The following is a 20,017-nucleotide window of genomic DNA, read 5'->3' as shown; positions in this document are numbered from 1 at the left end:
GGCAGCTTGACCTGACGGGTTTGACTCGCTTATTACAAGGGCCGTCCCGTCTTCCGCCTCCCGTCCGTGGTTAAATTAGCTTGTGATAGGTGACATCAGTTGAACTTTTGTCTCATCCTTGACTTTCTGCCTTGCGACCTTCGAACTCGAAAGGACCCGAAATCTCGAGATGACATGACTCGCTCAGAAGACTTGGGATGGTTTGAGATTTCGAGGCGAGGTGGATTCAAGTGCTTTGTAATGAGTACTGTTGTTGCTTGATGATTCTTAAGATATCGATACTGAGCATTATGACCCTTGTTGTTGCCCATTACTTCCCCCGACCTTGTAGTGTAAGCCTAGAAGCTCCCCTTATGTCCGTATGCTTTTCGTGTACCATTTATCCCGACCTCGTCGTCGATCTAAGCAAGACGAACCGCTTCGAAACAGGAACCAAACTCCAAGCTCAAGCAGGAGTAACAACTTATCCCAATACTTCATGACCATTGTGTACAGTCTACTCCCACCATCCATTTCAGTTATCCCATTAGGTACCATTTCCACTCAAAACGAACCGCGATCCATAAAAACCAGATACTCGTCATAACTCGTATTCATCGAGACAGCAAAGAAGGGCAGATAATGTGATGCCCGTCGTGCAATGCTTTGTGCCGGAACAACAATCATGTTCTCGCTAACAATAGGGAGTGTTGTCCCCTCCAATATAATACCAGGAACGCCGAGTGCACCCATTAGGATACTCTTGAAAAGTGAAGAAACGACGCCCTGAAACAATGATAAATAATAAGCTTTGATCGCGACGCTAAAAATGCAACCCAAGAAAAGTGATCGTCGTCGTGATGTACCGCTAGGCACACATCAAGTCTCCACTCCACACGTCATCTTTCCATGTTGTACGTAGGACTCGAACAGGTAAAAGAAAAACCATGACGCAAAACCCAGTCGTATAGGCAAGGGAGGCAAGAGACCTCAGAGTCCCCAACTCCCTCTCCTTTCCCGGACACCCCAAGCTAGCGGACTGATCGCGTCCAGGTCGGGATGCTGTCTCGCCCACTCAAATATGTATTTCTTGAGGGCCTTCCACCGAGGGCATCTCTTTTCCTCGGGAGTATCGTCCTTCTCCTCGCCATACAACATGATATGGCCCGTGGCTTTGGGAGCACCGTTGATTCCCATGATTGCGTCGTCGTCGCGCTCCAATTCATCAATCGGGATACGACTGATCTTGCTCAGTTCCTCGTCATACGGCCTCGCCAAAGCAGGGTATCCAAGCGAAAGGTAGTTGTACACTTGTGTGACAAAATGGTCATCAAACTCGGCGGCAATCTTCTCTTCTAGATCGGCAGCCGCCTTCTCCTTCTTCAGTCTCTCTTCAAGACTTTGCAAAGGAAGCATGTGAAGGCCCTTGCGCTCATTGTTCTTGGTGCGATGCTCAGGGTGCAACGTGAGCGAAGGAGAGCGGAATGGAATTTGGAGAGATGTGGTCCTCGTAGCACCATCAGAGGGTGTCCCTTCGGCGCTCAACTCAGCTGGCGCCGACTGTCCAAAGGCTTGCGCAAAGGGGTCACGGGGCGATTGTGGCGGGTGAGGGGTGTTGAGATACTGTGGTCGCTCGACCGGGATGATATGCTCGTCCTTATCATGAGCATAACAGTATCCACGCCAGAGACCGCGCTGCTCGCTGGGATCCCGATGTTCGTCCTCCTTTGTCGTTTCTTTCTCCAAATCCCAAAGATGATCCGGTTCGAGCTTGGTGTGTTTAGGGGACTGGCACATCCTAAATACCAGGTCCTGGCCGAGCATCGGAGGTGAGCCCTTCACCCGTAGTCGGTGCTGATTCCTAGCAAGTTCCAACGACATGTCTCGCTCAGGCTCAGCGTACGGCTGGAAGGCATATCCGTGATTTCCAAACGCAGTGTCTGGGGGTATCTGAGATGGAGGGGCATAAGGCATATCGGCAGCCTTCCCTAAAGGCGCCGAGGGTATGTATGGCATGAAGCTCTCGCCTATTGGGCGACGAGGAGGAGACTCGGGTGGGATGTACGGCATGGCGGATTCACCAATGACAGGTAGAGGTGACTCAGACCGTATCAGTGGCATGTGAGATTCACCAATCGGGCCCATGTTGGCGGGTGAGGGCCGTGAAGTCCAGAGAGGGGAACCGGTGAGAGATGGCCTAGACGTAGATGTGAGGTTCATCACATCATGGAATGGCTCATCAAAGCTCATGTTATCCAAGTCGAGGGTTGAGACTCTTTCCGGGTCAAAACCACGTTTAGTTTCCTTCTGTAGCATTTCGGCGTGTTCCTGCATCTCCTTGAACGCCCAACTGATGTCTTCCTCCGACGAGTTCCGACGCGACTGGAGAGTAGCCCATGGACCTCTCGTCCGAGGTCGTCCTCTTGTGGCCATCTCATCATCCTCCGAGCCTTCGCGAACGTAAAAGTGTTCAGCGCCACCTATGCGCTCACTACTGTTCGGGAAGGCACTCATGGCCATCTCTTGCATTTTCTTAGCCTGCGCATCCCGGGCCACCAGATCGAAGAAGCCATCGGCAACCTCATCGTCACACGATTCTCGACGGGCATGGCCCTTCTTCCTCTGAGCTGGGGGTGTAGGCGATGCTATTGAAGTCCCCTGCCCGAACCTCCTCTTGGCCTTGGGTGCATAGATGTGATTCGTATAGGGAGTGATGTCTGTTTTGTCGGTAGGCCTAGTGGCAGGACCCTCGTCGCCAATGCGGCGGGATCTTCGTACGGAGGACTCGACGAGCTGAGGGGCAAATCTTCGTTTCTCGCGGGGCGGTGGTGATGGGGAACGCGGCGATGGACTGGGTGTAGGTTCGCCATTCGGGATGGCTTTCCGGTAGCGCTCAAAGGTGGTCTCAACGGGTATAGGCGCAAACTTTCGTCTGGGCCGTTCTCGAGAGGTTGCCATTGTGTTGCTTCAAAGGCTGGATGAAAAAGACTTGAGACGATACGGCCGAGCTTGCGAGCTTTGTCACGGCTCGTATGTCGCAAGGGGGCGCGAATGGTGCGGCTGCGATTTATGGATGTATCTGATCGATACGGCGGCGAAATTGCAGTCTCTTGGTGCAGAGATTTGAGTCCAGCTGCGGAGGTACCGGAGGTATGGCCGGCTGCTGTTGGTTGGGGGGTGTTATCTCTGTTGGTCCCCCTCTTCGCGGATGGCGTCGGCAATGGTGGGATTGGTGGTGGGATTGGTAATTGATATGGGTGTGGGTGGTGGGTGCCGCGGTGCAACTGATAGCGATACAACCAGTAACGGCGTGTGCCTGGATGGGGTGGAGGTGGTTGTGATGCTTGTTTTCCTTGGCCGATGACGAGCCGGGGGTTGTGCCCACGGATGAAACAATGAGCAGCGTACGAGGCGGGAATCGTCAAAGAAGTTCAGCGTCTATCGGGCAGCGGTGCGGCGGCGCTCGAGACAAAGACGCGGCTTTTGTACTTTTGTTCGAAGAGAAGGGAAAAGGGGGTCGGCTGATGATGGGGTCGTCGGAGGTCGGAATGTCGTCCAGTTGTAGCCCTGGTCGCTTTGGAGGTTGAGGCTGGAGAATAAAGCTGGCAAGGGAAAAGGAAGAGTTAACGGATGATGAGAAGGCGGTCACTGGTAGTGACGGGGGGAAAGTAATTATGGCAACGAACCTCTGAGCTAATACGGGGTTTTGACGGGGGAGACCAGGTAGAGGTATTGTACACTAGTTCTACCAGGGAAGGCCGGGTTTGGTTCTTTAAAGATGGTGGTGATTCATGGGGGAAGAGCAACGGGCCCGGTTCGACTTCTAGGGACCAGCGAGTTGTGGGTTTTCGGTGGACTGAGCTGTGGAGAGTCGGGAAAGCTTGACTGTCGCAGGATCGCTGTTCAGGGTCCGGATTCGTTTTCCGTGTGTATGTATCGTACGGTAAGGTAACTTTTAGGTGGTCATTTTCCGTGGGAGCTGAGATCGCTTCCACACACTTGTTCACGTTGTGCCACGTTTTGTCTGATATTGATGGAAGGAAAAGAAGAGAAGAGACGACCAGGACCACGGCTTGTGGCACTCGAGATAAAAGTACACGATACTTTCTGTTCGTGTTGCGTAAGCGGCAACGCAACGAACAACCCTTTCCAACCTGTATCTGTGTCGGCGTACAGATGGATTTCGGGTGCTGCCAACAGTGAAATATCAGCGCAATACTTGCCTTAGGAAGTGGAATAACGAACACACAGATGGAAGCCCGAGAGGGAGTGGGCTGGCTGGCGTCATCAAAGTTTCCTCACAGTGCAAAGCGCAAAACTTGGCTCTAGACCTACCCCGCGTGACCCGCGTAATCATGCATGGTCAGGCCTGTTCCAGAAGAGCTTTAGGCCAAGGGAAGGCGGTCAACCGGCAGCGGATCTGAGCCCTGCTACAGTTTTTGGAGGAAAGCACACATGGCGGCTACTTTGGCACAGCCAGATTCGCTGCTTCCCTCTCCAGTTGTGCCTGCCATCGCCTCCACGCCTCCTGCTGCAGCCAGTGGTGCTCCTTCCTTCTCCTGTGATCGCCAAAACCCTCATGCAGGGCAACAACGACAGGATGGATTTTCAGGCGGGGACCGTCGTATCTTTACCGTATCTTTCAGACTATCAGAGGGAAACTGCATTTCCGCTGCATTCGTGTTGCATCTGCTGCAACTTGTGACGGGTTTGTTCTCACTTTACTGGTTTCTTTCCTCGGCTTCAGGTTCCAACAGGAACGTCGTGATTGACATCATCAGACTCCTTGGAAGCCGAATTGGTGGAATTCATGTTTCTGGTAACGAATTGCATTCCTGTCAGACGAACAATCCCACGCACTGGGCAGCAATCAGTGGGATTCTCGTTACAATTTTCAATGTTACCGTAACAATAACAAGTTCGTAAACAACACGCCAGAAACCCAAAGTGGGACGGACTCGATTACCGTGCATTTCCTCCACCTTACCACCTCCATTACCACCCAACGGTAGCATCGTGAAGCACGTCAACGACAAGAAAACTTTTTTTTCTCTCCTGGGCCTTTTCTAACCTTCCAGCCTTTCCTCGAATGATGATGGCGGCCTACGCTACGGTAGGTACTGACGGTCTAGTCCCTTCTTTAGCTTGACAACCTTGATGGCCAGCTCGACCAGTTCAGGTACCAACAAGGCCGCCTCAAGCGCCATTTTAAGCCGACAGATGTGTCGTGATTCCAGTGGAAATTTTTCCCATCAAGTGACTCGGGACATGGTCACATTGGTTAGGGAATCAGATTAGGCGATGCATATCCCGCAATTCTCAAGAGCGCCCTTGCAGCCGTCGCCATTGCCGTTGCTGTGTTGCCCAGAGACTCGGGAGTCGGGCTCTTCGACTTGGCCTGTTCACACTGCTTCGCCACGGGAAATGGGGAGATTTGTGAACGTAAAGCCTCAGTAGCCTCTGAAAGCTTCTTTTCACCTTCCGAGGCAATATGGCGGCGGCGCTTATCACCCAGAAATCACCTTCCACTATCACCGGCAACGCTCTGGGCCGCGATGCTCGCTAATCTATGGAAGCCCTGGAAGCCTATTGCAGCCCTATCGGTATCTAGACAGCCAAAAACTGTCACATCGGGTGGGCCCGTTGGTTGATCTAGAGGCCTGAAGACGCCAATCTCTTTGTTTTTCAGAACCACCGTGGGTGGCGAGTTGAAAAGGACGAGAAAGGGACTCGGAAACCTGCCGCCAACCACCGGTGTTAACGAGTTGTTCGTCCGTCGAGCTTTTCACAAGCGTCGATGATCGATTGATCGGTGAAGAAAGCCAAAGAGTCTGGGAAGGTCTAAGAGCGAGACCAGGGGTTTTCTGGGGAAACACAGGCAGATAATGGCAAATCATTGAAGGCGGCTCTTTGTGCTACGCTCGCTACCTACGGTGAGAGACAATGGGAGCAGCTACCGTGACGGGCAAGCAAGGTCTCCCCAAACTCCAAAGCCCGATGGCCTCGTGGGGGTTTTGAAAGGTCTCGGGAAAGCAGCCGGGATGCAACGTCAACCACCAGACTTTTTTAACAGCCTCCTTTTCTCGCTTCGACCCAAGTCCGAGTCGGGTCACCCCGTGCTGGCATGTGCTGGGAACCCCCCACTTTTCTCACCGTATCGCCGGGTGGTTGTGGTTGTGGTTAGGCGTTCGATATTCATGGTATTACGGAATCGGTCATTCCCATCACCTCAGGCCCTCAGGACATCCCGCTACTGGGTGTCCAAAAGGGGGCACTACCAATGAAACTGACTTGGGCCCCAAGTCTTGGCTCTCCCAGTGCAGGTGAGCCAGACTCAGCCAAGCTTGGTAAACAATCTCCCGAACAACATCCCACCACCACCACCACTACCGGACGTCTGTCGAGTTACAGTGCAATGGGTCACGAACACTTACTCAGTACGAGTACCTACTCTGCCTCTTTGTGTCGCGTTACCGACCGAAAAAGGGCATGGCATCGTTGCACCGATTGGTGAACTCTGCGTACCTGTGTATCACACAAGCACACACACGAGCCACACGCAGCATGAGATCCTCTCGTGATGTCTCGCAGACTTTCTCATTGGGCGGAATCTTTTCCATTCAGGAACCAGCCAGCACCAATGGCAAGGCCAATTGCTCTCAACACGGACCTTTTTTGGAACAAAAATCACTACACCACTACTCCTTATGACCTTGTTGTTAGACTTCCTAGCAGACCGCTCTTTTTCCCGGTTGTCAGACTAATACATGGCGAGACATTGAGGTGTCAACTGTCAAGACACGGGTGATTCGGGGGAGTGTCCTGGTCCTAGTCGGTCCCATACATCAATACCATCAAGACGAAGACGGCAGAAAGTTTCATGTTTCTGGTCTTGGCTAGTACATACTGTTGCGTACTGTATTCTTTTCTCAAGATATTCCCGCTAGGTGGTATCCTTCTTCCATCACTACCAACAGGTCAATTGACCGTTTAGCCATTATTTCTGGTAGCGCCACTCTCCATCTGTTCATTGGACATAGCACTTCCTCTCTCACTCGATATCTCATCATCGCCCTCGGTTCGGATTGACTTTTCTTCCTGAGTCCACACCTTTGGTTTGAAACCCTTCAAACCTAGCAGGTACTTTCGGCGGTTAGGCAAGAAACTCCTGGCACTTCCCCAAACTCTCTTCGGATCATGGCTCAATGTTAAGCTTTGTGGCTTTGCGGGGTATCGGGGTGGTGCGGTTCTGTCAGGCGAGATCTGGGATCCTTCTGGATCAGATCCCAAAGGTTCGGATGGAAGTGGAGAGTTTTCTAGCCCGGAGTTTGGGCATTTCAGGCCAGCAGGAAGCAATGCTGCCACTTCTTTTTGACTTTCCGAGTTTTCTATTTTCTCGCGGGTCGGCTCAGTCTTTCAGAGTGATTCAGTGGTATCTTGGTTGATTGCCAGGATTGCAGCAACCACCGAAATATCTTCGCCGTGAGCCTCGAACTCCGAGCCCGGAGCCCTCAAATTTTCCGGTGCAACACTTTGGGTTTTGCCGTTCCGCCATCCAGCGCCTCAGTCCGACTTTGATGGCCTTCTTCGGACTTCGAGAAGCGAGTGTTCCACGTCACTTCCTATGGGTACTCTGTTCCACTGTTTCAGGTTCATGCCTCTGTCTCGCTAGAAACTTCCGTTGCCGAGTATGTCAGACATCCCGTCGGTGAGCGTTAGACGGAAGCTGGACCATCGTCGACGTCACTGGACGCCGGGTGGTGGTTACACGGAACACGCCGACACCGTGACGTGAGCGACCAGTGATCCGTTGCACGGCAGGTGCTTAGTAGAAGGGGAGTACTTGCCATTCCGTCCACTGCAGTCCGAGTCGGATACCTGGCAGGTACGTGGAGGGGTGCTGTACCATGGTGCCCTGACCCTTTCCTTCCTTCGTTGCGCTCGAGTGTTTCATCCGATATCGCTTCCTGGAGGTTCAGTCTCCTCGCCCGTGGACTCTGGTCTGCAAAAAGCACAGGTTCATGACAAAGACATTCTGCTTTCAGACCTCAAATACCGCATGTACCGCGGGACTTGAGGTAGAGGAGACTCGTATTTGAGTGGCAATTCATTCTTTTTGGCTTTTGGGACGAGGAAAAAACATTGTGGTATATCAGTCGAGCCGTCCCTGCCTAAAATACTTGTACCTGCTCGATCCAGCCTCCAAAGGTTAAGACCTGATTGTCGGCTTCAACCGGGAAGGTGTAATTTCCCTCCACTTGCCCTATCCTTTGGGCCTACCTTTCTTCCACCATCGCCGAAACTCAATTGAGCTGACGAAATACATTAACAGACTTAAGGCCCCTTGGTTGCTTTGATAGCCCAAGAGCTCCCTCGATAGGTGGCCATAGCATCCGAACCAATCGGTAATGTATCGGGCTGCCAGTGTGTAGCTTGCTTTAAGACCAATCCCTCTCGTCCGTCCAGTTGTTCCTTCCAGAGACAGGCATAGTACCATGAGGGGTTTGCATGATGTGGCTATCTCTGCCAAGCCTTCGGGGAAGAACGAAGCGGGAGCAGGTTACCAACCAGAATCATGTCTCGGATGATCTTGCTTCGCTCAGGTGGAATTGGGCTGGCAAGTGCGATACAGCTGGTGATGCCTAAGAAAAAGCCCAAGGCCGAGCGTGAGGTGTTGCTTCTCCTTCTGGCCTCTTTGTTTCTTGGACTTCGACTGTCTGCTTCAAGCGGCCTACCTCCCCTCCCTTCCGGTTAAGAGCGACAACATCCCGCCATAACATCTCTTCCACAAGCCAGCAACTCCCATCATTCGCTGCTCAGAGCTTCGTCATCGGATTTCTTCACCAGAAAAAACACTTTCATTTTGCGACATCACGCAGTTGGTTCGAGAATTCCTTCGAGAATTGCTACAACATTTGGTTCTTCCCGTTGAAATCTTCCATTGGTTTACAACACCATTCCTCGGCTCAGCAACCACTCTGCGGTCACTAGGTGGCGTCCAACACTCCATTAGAATAGGCGAACATTATGGATTCTACCTTCAGCAGTATCCGCATAGCTTCCCAACTAGAAAAGATCCGTCAGGTACAACAAGAATACTAGCATGCGGCCGACTATGGCACCGGAAGCGATGGATATGACGATGATGTTTCCGATGATGGCCTCTCAGACCATCAAAGTGAGGGAATGACCGAGGAGATTGACGACGCGAAATGCGACCATGTTGTTGACGAACATGAGGAGGTGGGAAGTAGGAAGCGCGGTGATACGCATACTGACGACCCAAGTTGGTCTGGTAATGGACATTGCACGTTCAGTACTTTTGATGACGAGTCTTGTACCTCGGATCCTGCTTCTGATGTATCTGATGGGGATAGTGGCGACAATGAGATGGATATAATAATGGAACATGTGTACAGCGATTATCTCACAGATATTGAGGAAGAATACAGGTGAGTAGATGGGTATTATCATTTCCATCAGAGTCTCATCATTATTTCTTCAGCCTCTTCCGCCAAGATCCTTCTCAAATACATATCTAATCATGAAAGGATTCTTGGGGTGCTGGCGAGAATTGAGCCGCACGGATATGAACCTCTAAGCCACGAAAGACGGGAAATTCGTCTTCTCTTCATCATGCCACGCGAGTTTAGACTCACGGTCAATTTTGAGCTGGTCTCTTGCTTCACAGTTGTCCGACAACTTGACAATACCGAGCCGTTTACGGCGCTCTCTTACGTTTGAGGTGATGACAAGGATACTTTGCCCATCATGCTTAACAACAATGTGGTCTATGTAACCAGGAATGTCGCTACCGCTTTGAGGCACATAGAGCATGAGTGTCCGCGTCTTCTGGATTGACGCTTTATGCATCGACCAGAGAGACAATTCCGAGAAATCACATCAAGTTCAAATGATGGGGGAAATTTACAGAAAAGCCACTCGAGTTTTTTCTTGGCTCGGTCGAGCGACATGTCTGACCGTCCCGGTCTTTAACTGGATAAGACAATCGGTGGACAAGTTCATTTCGTAGCATGAGAGCAACAACACCAGCCGCGGACTTAGCCAGGACCTGGGCAGTGACAGGTTATCCGGCGCTCAATGGCTCGAGTTCCAATCCGACATTGACATTCACCGTATATTTGTTATCCAAGTCACCTTACCCCGATATGTGCGACTGTTCGATGAATTTAGCACGTTCTGCAACAATCCATACTGGGAACGGATGTGGATTTTGCAGGAGATATTCAGTTATTCACGCGTCAAAATCCATCTCGGGTGTAACTCCATATCTCTATGGTACGTGGACATATTCTATCGTATCATTGACCGTGGTTGGAACTACAACAGGATGTTACAAGCCCACTTTGTTACCAGTTCCTCATCTCCCACGCAGCTTTCCCTGTCGGAACTGTCGCCCAAGCCTTTAAGGACAATCCGCATTATTAGTATGGGGCTTACAGGGCGATGCTTATTAAACATGCTTAACAGAACAATGGCGGCTATTAGCATCCGGCTGGCTCCGATGTTCCAGTCAACTAAGCCTGAGGACAGAGTGTTTGCATTATTTGGCCTTACCAGCGATACAGCCTGTTTAGGGCTGATTGCTGACTACTCCAAGGAAATCAGGGAAATTTATACGGAAACAGCTTCTGCTATTCTACGCGGCTCTGGAAACCTTGACGTCCTCTCCTTCTCTCAGACACCGAAACTGGTTAAAGGTCTTCCCAGTTGGGCACCAGGCTGGTCGATGTGTCTGCCGGCTAATCCTTTCGTGAGATCGTCGCGAGGGTCGGGGGCATGTCTCGAGAAAACGAGTCAAGTTCCTCGCGTCGACGGTGATAATCTGACCCTGACTGGTTCACTCGTCGATACCGTTCGTTCAACGCTTAGGCATTTTTTTCTTCGAGATGGAAGTCTTTCGGAGTTACAGAGATGCGAAAAATAGACAAGTCTTCATAATGTCCACCGCGGAGTTTGTCAATTTTCATATTTCCAAAACGACAGGGTCTTGTACGGATCAGATGAAAATCATGGAGGTTTTCTACCATCTATGTTTTCCCCCTCCACACAACGTGCTAAGGCTCACTCAAGGCAGCTACGGGCTCACAGAGTTTGTCCGCGACCGCGAGCTGCTGACGGAAACTCAGGTTACGTCTCCAATATCAAAGTCTATTAGAGACATAACGACTCATCTTACCCATTTGAACTATTGCGAGCGCAGAGTCTTTGCCACTTCACAGGGGTTCATTGGCTTGGGTCCTGAATACGTCCAGGAAGGGGACCTGGTCGTTATCTTACCTGGAGGCAAGGTTCCTTTTTTACTAGTATCGTTGCGATTATATGAAGGCCAAGAATTTGATCAGAGAAAAGGTAAGCAAACGAGCAGCAAAAAGTTAGATGAGGAACTGGAAACTTACTATTACTAAATTGTGGTAAAGGTCTTTGATAATACTTAGGAGAAGCTCATGGAATTGTTGCAAAATGAACTTGATCGGATGAGCAGCGAGGAGAAGGATGATGATCTCGACCTTGACTCCGTGTGACAAACGGCAGTCTGATCTGCCTAAATGGGATAGCTGAAGGTGAAGACTATGAGAAGACGTTAGGTGAAGCCAAAAGGTTCACAACAAGTATAGCAGCGTTATACTAGTTTCAGTGATAATAGTCTGTTGACTACTGCAGAACTATCTAACAGTCTGAGTTCTCCAGTCGTCCTTTATACCCTAAATGTCTGTCGCCGTGTGTCCTGTTCCCTGGTGAGCAGCTGCTTTCCAGTGAGCACCTTTGGTCGGCCTGCACCTTCTGGTCTAATCCCCGTTTGGGGTTACATTTGTCCGGTCTTGGCGTGGCTGTATAACCCGATGGCTTTGGTCGGCCCGTGTACTAGCTCAAGTTCGTAACACCAACCCTGTAGACCCCGTAACAGAAAGCCACGGCCTCGCCCAAGTCGAGTTTATTGATTGGCGCCCTGAAGTCTCTGGGTTCAGAATGCCCCGCTTCTAAGAAGAAATGTCGTTTGGGCCATTGGCGTGTAGCTAGGAGGGAGCCGCCAGCCATCCTACGCCTGACATGGTGAAACAGAAACAGACTCAACACGACGCCTCATGCTCCACCATAGCCTTGAGAAAACATAGTGCTCTAGTTTCTTTTTAGTTTGTCCTTGGGGGCAGGATAGAGGATTCTCCAGCATTTTTACAGACTCAATCCATTGATTGTCAACGTTATAGCATCCGCTGCCTCCAGGCAACAAGATCGTCCTCGAGTGCCTCATCTCCGTTGCCTCGCTCAAGGCCTTCGTTCTCCAAAGCTACGATGTCTCAACGACTGCACAATACGGAAGGCTGGGAAGACGATAAGGGCCAAGAACAGTCTCGCCCTGCACCTCTGCAACAAATCCCCGCCGCCACCTCTATGTCCGCTACTCGTATGCCTGCCCCCGGGTTCCCAGCCGCTCCAGCTACCGGTTCTGCCGATACAGAAACGTCCGCCGGCGTGGATAACACCACCACTAGCTTATCCGTGTGCGTCCAAAGCCCGAAGCAGGTGGAAGTAGGCTTATTTCTTTCCCCCCCTACAGCATTTCAGAATCACGCTAATACCTATAAAGAATCTATATTACAACTTTCCCATATCACGTAGCCATATTCGCTTGCTTCAACTATTGCCGTCTGAAAACGAAGACGCCGCAATGCACTGTGAGCTCTTCTGCACCACATTAGACTCAAAAGGCACTCGTCCGTACGAGGCCTTATCCTACGTATGGGGCTCCAAAGCCAAGCCTTATTCCATCTTTATAAACGGGCGCAACTTGGCTGTCGGGAAAAACCTTTACGCAGCGCTGTTACATCTTCGAGATCACTCCATTCAACGAACTATATGGATAGATGCTATTTGCATCAACCAAGGAGACAACGAAGAAAAAGGACACCAAGTTCAATCGATGGCGAAGATCTACGCTAAAGCAAGTCGCGTAATTGTTTGGCTTGGAAAGGAGGCAGCCGGTAGCGACCAAGCGCTCGAAAAAATACGCATCGCAGCCGAGCTCTCTAAAAGACGATTAGACGATAAAGCAGGAATCCTTACACTGCTTGAACGATCGTGGTTTCAGCGCATCTGGGTAAGGGAACCGATGTCAAAGTATTATGACTAAGGAAACTGACAGATTGATGCAGGTACTTCAGGAAGTTGCCGCGGCTCGCCATATCCTGATCAAGTGTGGTTCTGCTGAGGTTGACGGATCTGCATTCTGCTTAGGCCTAGATGTATTGAACCTGCCGAATGAACTCCCCGGAGACTTGCGGGCTCGAATCCTTTCGGTAACCTACCTCATAAGAGGCGCAATCTTCCGGCCCAAATACGCGACCAATCAGTCAGACAACTTTTCTCTCAACATACGCCCTCTAGGCGAATTGATAGAGATGTACCACACCCGCGAAGCTACGGATCGTCTCGATAAAGTATATGCCTTACTCGGTATGAGCTCTGATAATCCAACCGCAGCGGGATTATTCGCCGACTACAACATTTCGTGGAAACAACTCTTCAACAAACTCACCCACTTCCTCTTATCTGAACTGGTCTCTATAGACCTTTCGGACGATGAGGAGATTGCCGTCATTGAGGGCAAGGGCTGCATTCTTGGCGAAGTGTCCTCGGTCACGAGAAATGCTATTTGGGAAGACAGACAAGATGTGGTCATTACTTGGAGGAATGCCCCCAGCTATACTTGCGTGAAGGAAGCATGGGGCTTTTGCTGGACCGTCCCGACTACGGTAAAATCCGTCCAAAAAGGAGATATCATCTGCCTTCTTCAAGGAGTGTCGAGACCTACGATCCTCAGGCCATACAACAATCACTGGGCGGTTATAATGATTGCCGTTTCCCCAGTAGGCGATTCACAAGCTACGACCGGAGATATCAAGTGCTCAGAACTTTTACAATCGATAACAGTCTTTCCACACAATTTTCTACTTGTCTGGGATTGGGATATAGATCCAAACAAGCAGCAAGATAAAAACAACCACAACTACTTTGCGAACATTCCAAAGCATTCAAAGACAGGGTTGGAAGGTTGTCGAAATGCGGCGACTAGGATACGGAATGTCAGATTGGTATTACAAGAGGTGAAACAGTTTGGAGTTGCAGTAAGGAATCTTCGGGAAGAAACGGCGGTTCTTGAGAGGGTATTGGGGAGCATGAACAACCTAAAAAAGACTTGCCTAGGTTCCGAGGACTCAGAAAAAGAAGACGCAAAGGATACAATGGTAAATCAACTTATTGAGGACAAGGGCCAATGGACGCTTCTATGCTTGGCAGCAGGAAACGGGCATGAGACGGTCGTAAAATTGCTTCTCGACACCGGCAAGGTCGACTTGCATAGGGAGAAGCTATGGACGGCGGTGTGGCTTGCGGCGCAAAAAGACTATAAAGCGATCGTTAAGATGCTTCTCGATACTGGCAAGGTTGACACAGGTGCTAAGGATGAGGATGGATGGACAGCGCTGCATCGAGCGGCGATGACTGGGCACGAGGTAGTCGTTCAGCTACTTCTTGATACTGGCAGAGTTGACGCGGATGCTCAGGACCGGTGGTATGAACAGACAGCGCTGCATGTGGCGGCAGAGAATGGGCGTGAGGCAGTTGTTAAGCTGCTTCTCGATGCTGGCAAGGTTGACGCAGATCTTAAGGATAAGAATGGACAGACAGCGCTGCATATGGCGGTACGGTATGGGCGTGAGGCAGTTGTTAAGCTGCTTCTCGATACCGGCAAGGTTGACGCAGGTGCTAAGGATAAAGATGGACGGACAGCGCTGCATATGGCGGCAGAGGAGGGGCATGAGGCGGTTGTTAAGCTGCTTCTCGATACCGGCAAGGTTGACGCAGGTGCTAAGGATAAGGATGGACGGACAGCGCTGCATATGGCGGCAGGGAATGGGCATAAGGCAGTTGTTCAGCTGCTTCTCGATACCGGCAAAGTTGACGCAGATCCTAAGGATAAGAATGGACAGACAGCGCTGCATAAGGCGGCAGAGAATGGGCGTGAGGCAGTTGTTCAGCTGCTTCTCGATACCGGCAAAGTTGACGCAGATCCTAAGGATAAGGATGGACGGACAGCGCTGCATAAGGCGGCAGAGAAGGGGCATGAGGCGGTTGTTAAGCTGCTTCTCGATACCGGCAAGGTTGACGCAGATCTTAAAGACCGGTATGAATCGACAGCGCTGCATATGGCGGCAGAGGAGGGGCATGAGGCGGTTGTTAAGCTGCTTCTCGATACCGGCAAAGTTGACGCAGATCTTAAAGACCGGTATGAATCGACAGCGCTGTATATGGCGGCAGAGAAGGGGCATAAGGCAGTTGTTAAGCTGCTTCTCGATACTGGCAAAGTTGACCCAGATCCTAAGGATACGCTTGGACAGACAGCACTGCATATGGCGGCAAGGTATAGGCATGAGGCAGTTGTTAAGCTGCTTCTCAATACCGGCAAGGTTGATACAGGTGCTAAGGATAAGAATGGATGGACAGCGCTGCATCGAGCGGCGATGACTGGGCACGAGGTAGTCTTTCAGCTACTTCTTGATACTGGCAGAGTTGACGCGGATGCTCAGGACCGGTGGTATGAACAGACAGCGCTGCATGTGGCGGCAAAAAATGGGCATGAGGCGGTTGTTAAGCTGCTTCTCGATGCTGGCAAGGTTGACGCAGATCTTAAGGATAAGAATGGACAGACAGCGCTGCATATGGCGGTACGGTATGGGCATGAGGCAGTTGTTAAGCTGCTTCTCGATACAGGCAAGGTTGATGCAGGTGCTAAGGATAAAGATGGACGGACAGCGCTGCATATGGCGGTACAGTATAAGCATAAAGCGGTTGTTAAGCTGCTCAGCCTTGCATCCTAAGAGGCAGGCTTGGAGGATAATTCTACTTTTGAGTTAGCCTTTTGCAATTATTTTCCCTGTAATAATTCATCTTGGTTTACTTCCTATTGCTTCTTATTGTATTGGGAGTCCCCCTGGTCGTCATATATTTTAACAGCAACGTTGGAGAGATTGTAATGGCAATATTACACAGTGTGTATTCGCAGTAGTTAAAAGTGATGGAACCTTCTCATATGTTCTGGCAGGTGCGTAGGGCTCTAGCAACCATGCCTTGCTCTGTGCTCAAGCTTTTGGTTGACCTTTTTGGGTCCTAGACAGTCGATATTATGTCGTGAATGTGGGGTTGATGTTACACGGACATTGCTCACACTCCTGAGTTTGAAGTTCAATAGAGCCCCAAATGCTTGACATCAATCCAACCTCGCCATACAATGCCAGCCTTGCCTCGGCCAGACTATTTGGCCAACATGCACGGCTTACCTGAACTTCTGCAACGCCACCAGGCTAAACGATCCAACTCCAAAACTGCTGACGATGCTAAACATCATCACAAAGCCATCCTATGATCATAAAAGCAATTACGCTAACCAAGCAGAAGCAGGACGCCCAGGCAAAGGCCGGCGCCAGAAGAAAGAAGGAGAATAGATGAAGGCATTCAGAAAGATCCACATATATACAGGTCGCTAGATAAATGCTTTGGAGCCTCAGGCGACAAGGACCGGTACGTACCCTAGTACGTACCATTTCTCTTTGGTATAAGAAGGCCTTGAAGCCCAGCCGTCCCCTGGAGGTTGAGAGGATTAACAAGGCCTTCGAGACTAAAGTAGTTTATTAGCCGAATTGAACTACTGTTCCAAGCCCTGAATACAGCCCTTGTCACAGTTAACATACGGCAAACAATCGTGAATTTGCAAGACTGGAGAAATAAGGAAAGTGTTATGGCTTAGCGCCATGTCTTTTGATTAGCTGCATTATCTACATGCCTCATTTGTTGCATTTACCTATCGGACCCACTTCTCATTTCATTCTTGTATTTAGTCGTGCCAGCTAGACTCGCACTTCCTCTTCTTCCCTTTTACTTTTCATAGTTAATTATTTATTACATTCGTTAGGTTATCCGTGCGCACTACCCTCGAGACCTACGTGCCGTGACAAAAAGTAGGCCTCGCTGTGCGAGAACCCGCATTAAAGAAGTATCAAGTTGAAAAAATTACAAGTTGACTCTTCCCTTTTGTCATAAAGCTGGCGCCTGTAACTCTCCCACAAATAATTCTTTCTTGGCACCCGCTGTTAGTCGGTTGTTAGCGGCCCAGCCAAGAATTACCATTTTTTAGCGCCTTTGGGTGCCTTAGGGCTATCAATAGCTTAATCCACTATTTTGACCTTCGGTGGAGGGATTCTGGAGAGTTGACCTCCGTCTACGACAACGCTGGTAGCTCTCGAAGCTGAGCTCTTCAACAATATCTACTACTCGGGGAAGATAAAAGGGCGCCGGAATAGTATCATTCACTGGGCACAAGCTGCATCGAATAACAACCACCTCGAAAACTCTGCCTTAGGACGCCGCTTGCCGGACCCAAAACGGCTGGGCCGCATTCTAATCGCTATATCTTCTTCGATCCTCAATGATATCGACAACCACATTGACTATCTCCTTTTCAACTAAGGGAGGATGGCGGACCAATTTTGGGGGTTTCTCCCCTTGAGGTTTTCCTCCAACGGCGTTGACCTTTATTACTTCAAATCAGCTACGTGTTACGAACTTATGAGGACACAACGGGCCAACCACAGCACTGGTAGCACAACAAGACCCAAACGGGCAAGGCCGTGTTACCCTACAGGACCAACGGATCAGGAAGGCGCACGCACGGGCTCACCAGTACGAAGGGCTCACCCGTGAGCCACCACACATTAGATAGACCTATGGGGCCCGACAAGAGCATCCGGAGACAGATATCTCGCAGAGGGCGAGCAGGTATAAAGGGACTACGGGAGAACTCAGATTGTCAGATAGTTCGACAGTAGTCAATTGATCATTATCACCGAGACTAGTATCAACACGAGCATACTTGTTGTGAACTATTTAGCTTCACCGAACGTCTTCTGATAGTGTTTACCTTCAGCTATCCCACTTAGGCAGATCAGACTGCCGTTCGTCACACCGCCCCTTTATAGAGAATCGATTGGCTGAACGAGCTTCAGTCCCGTTAAACACACGGCCACACCATCCAGGAGCATGACTGGGCATGACTCCTTGCCCACGGAAGGAAAGTCCATCCATACCAATCCGGTCGTCGTCTGAGTCGAAAACTGGATATTCCCACATCTGGCTGGAGTTTTGCGGATGGCCTCGAAGACAAAACTATGACATTTGCTCGGACGATTTCAGACAAAGGTCACCTTGATATATTGAATACCGATGGCGTTTATTATTGTCGGTAGGGCCGACATTGCAGGTGTCCCAAGCCCCTGACATCTGACCCAAACCAGTTCGATTTAACACCAAGCATTCGAGCCTGAAGAAAAGTTTCGCAACAAAATTGCCCTCCGGGTCTTCCTTTCCTTGATCCCTCTGTCCAGTACGTTCTATCTGGACACTAGTTCAAGACTGGACCTACCGGGGTAAAGACTTGCTCCCCCGACGTCAAATTCCGGATGGTTAGACTTCCGAACCCGCCAGCACTGTAATGGTCAAGGTAGACGACGCCATATTATATATCACACTCGCATTTGCAACCTCTAAAGAGCCCGGATAAGAGCGCCGGTGACGGCAATTGGATGGCCTTGTTCGTGATTGCCGCCCAGTATTATGATGCTTCTTGTATCGACAAGGAAAAGCTTGTGGGTTCCGTCATATACTGGCGGCTCGCCCACTGGGCGATTCGATTATAAGTGTTGGGCCACGCTTACGCTATGGGCAACACATGATTTACACTAGCAATAGGCCTCGGTTTGCCCTCGGATTAATGGTTTTGGTGGACAGTTAGGGCATTGCTCTTAATTTTGTATGCTAGACTCACCGGTGCGGCACGTCTCATGCCCTACGGGAGGCGGAAGTAGACGTTAAAAATAACAACAACAACAACAACAACAAGAAAGGTTACACCTGAAGCGCCAGCCCAGCAATCCCAGATTGTCACAAAGACCACGGGCACGGGAGCCACAGGCCTCACCATCACCACGGTCACGGGCATCGTGGGCACATCCACGCGCACTATAACCGGACCGGACGGATCCGTCCTCGTCCCACCTCCATCCCCGCCCACCCCGGCTGTGAACTCTCCCCTTAAATGGCCAAAGCGACGGAAGATTATACGATCGGCGTCCGGTCAAAGACGGAGGAGGACGAGGACACTACGAGCTCGTGGGGGAAGCGTATATGTATGGTATGATGGAGGGCGAGTTCATGTGGACGAATCCACCGACGCAAGAGTTTACGCTGGTTGAGGCAGGGAGGTGTCAAGGTTGACAGGATGGGTATGGGGGACTAATCTTGTTGTCAGGTTTGCAAGTTTTTAATCTTGGGTATGAAGTGTCTTGAGACTGAGACAATTGCAACGGAGCATAGAACACATGTTTGATGTGGTAGATCAAATCTTGTTAGAAATTGAATGTACTCGGAAATGTCTTCGACAATTCATCTTGGGAATTTCAAAATGCATCTGAGATTGCATACACGATACAAGCCTTCGTGATGTTTGACCGCTTCGGCATATCACGAAGGTATCCAAACGAATTGCGGCAAACCCAAAGGGGAGCTAAGCAACCAAAACCAGAAGAAAAACAAAAAGGTAAATAGAAACCTTGACATCCATCCCGGCGTCAAAACAAGGATTCGGGATGTCAAACGGTGAAAAAATGCAAAAGCAATTGGGACCTGGGAGGCTCGAACTCCCGACCTCAGGATTACTCTGATGTTAAACCAGATCATACTGTAGTATGAGACCTGCGCGCTAGCCAACTGCGCCAAGGTCCCTTTTGTTGAAGATACATTCGGAACAAAGACCTCATAACAAACACACGATAGTTTACACAAGGCCACCGAAGGCTTGAGATGATGCAAACATGGGAATTAAAGAAAAGAACTGTTCTGATTCCAAAACGGTCCCCTTCTGAATCGACACTCTTGATCAATCCAGGTTTGAAATCAAGACACCCAA

The 20,017-nt window shown here is 50.2% G+C and overlaps 3 protein-coding genes and 1 non-coding gene across 4 annotated transcripts; 2 read left to right on the top strand and 2 right to left on the bottom strand.

The window, feature by feature from the left end:
* Nucleotides 1–248: 248 nt before the first annotated feature.
* On the bottom strand, nt 249–3,069 carry SMAC4_08115 (uncharacterized protein). Its single transcript, XM_003344136.2, has one exon. The coding sequence runs from the start codon at nt 2,935–2,937 to the stop codon at nt 970–972; it is 1,968 nt and encodes a 655-aa protein (XP_003344184.1). The 5' UTR covers nt 2,938–3,069; the 3' UTR covers nt 249–969.
* A 9,225-nt stretch (nt 3,070–12,294) lies between these two features.
* On the top strand, nt 12,295–12,621 carry SMAC4_04874 (uncharacterized protein; the record flags this gene model as incomplete). Its single annotated transcript, XM_066090195.1, has 1 exon — nt 12,295–12,621. One exon carries the CDS (start codon nt 12,295–12,297, stop codon nt 12,619–12,621), a length of 327 nt encoding a protein of 108 aa, XP_065947303.1.
* Nucleotides 12,622–12,922: 301 nt separating this feature from the next.
* On the top strand, nt 12,923–15,878 carry SMAC4_13858 (uncharacterized protein; the record flags this gene model as incomplete). Its single annotated transcript, XM_066091659.1, has 2 exons — nt 12,923–13,099; nt 13,155–15,878. 2 exons carry the CDS (start codon nt 12,923–12,925, stop codon nt 15,876–15,878), a joined length of 2,901 nt encoding a protein of 966 aa, XP_065947302.1.
* Nucleotides 15,879–19,728: 3,850 nt separating this feature from the next.
* Nucleotides 19,729–19,833, bottom strand: SMAC4_13857. Its single transcript has 2 exons — nt 19,796–19,833; nt 19,729–19,764 (listed from the first exon to the last, which is right to left on the bottom strand). It is a non-coding gene; the product is annotated as a tRNA-Met (tRNA).
* Nucleotides 19,834–20,017: the final 184 nt, after the last annotated feature.

Source organism: Sordaria macrospora, chromosome 5 (genome assembly GCF_033870435.1).
Source record: "Sordaria macrospora chromosome 5, complete sequence".
In the NCBI taxonomy this organism is placed as follows: domain Eukaryota; kingdom Fungi; phylum Ascomycota; class Sordariomycetes; order Sordariales; family Sordariaceae; genus Sordaria; species Sordaria macrospora.
The sequence above is the reverse complement of the archived record's forward strand: the minus strand, read 5'-3'. Positions and strand labels throughout refer to the sequence as shown.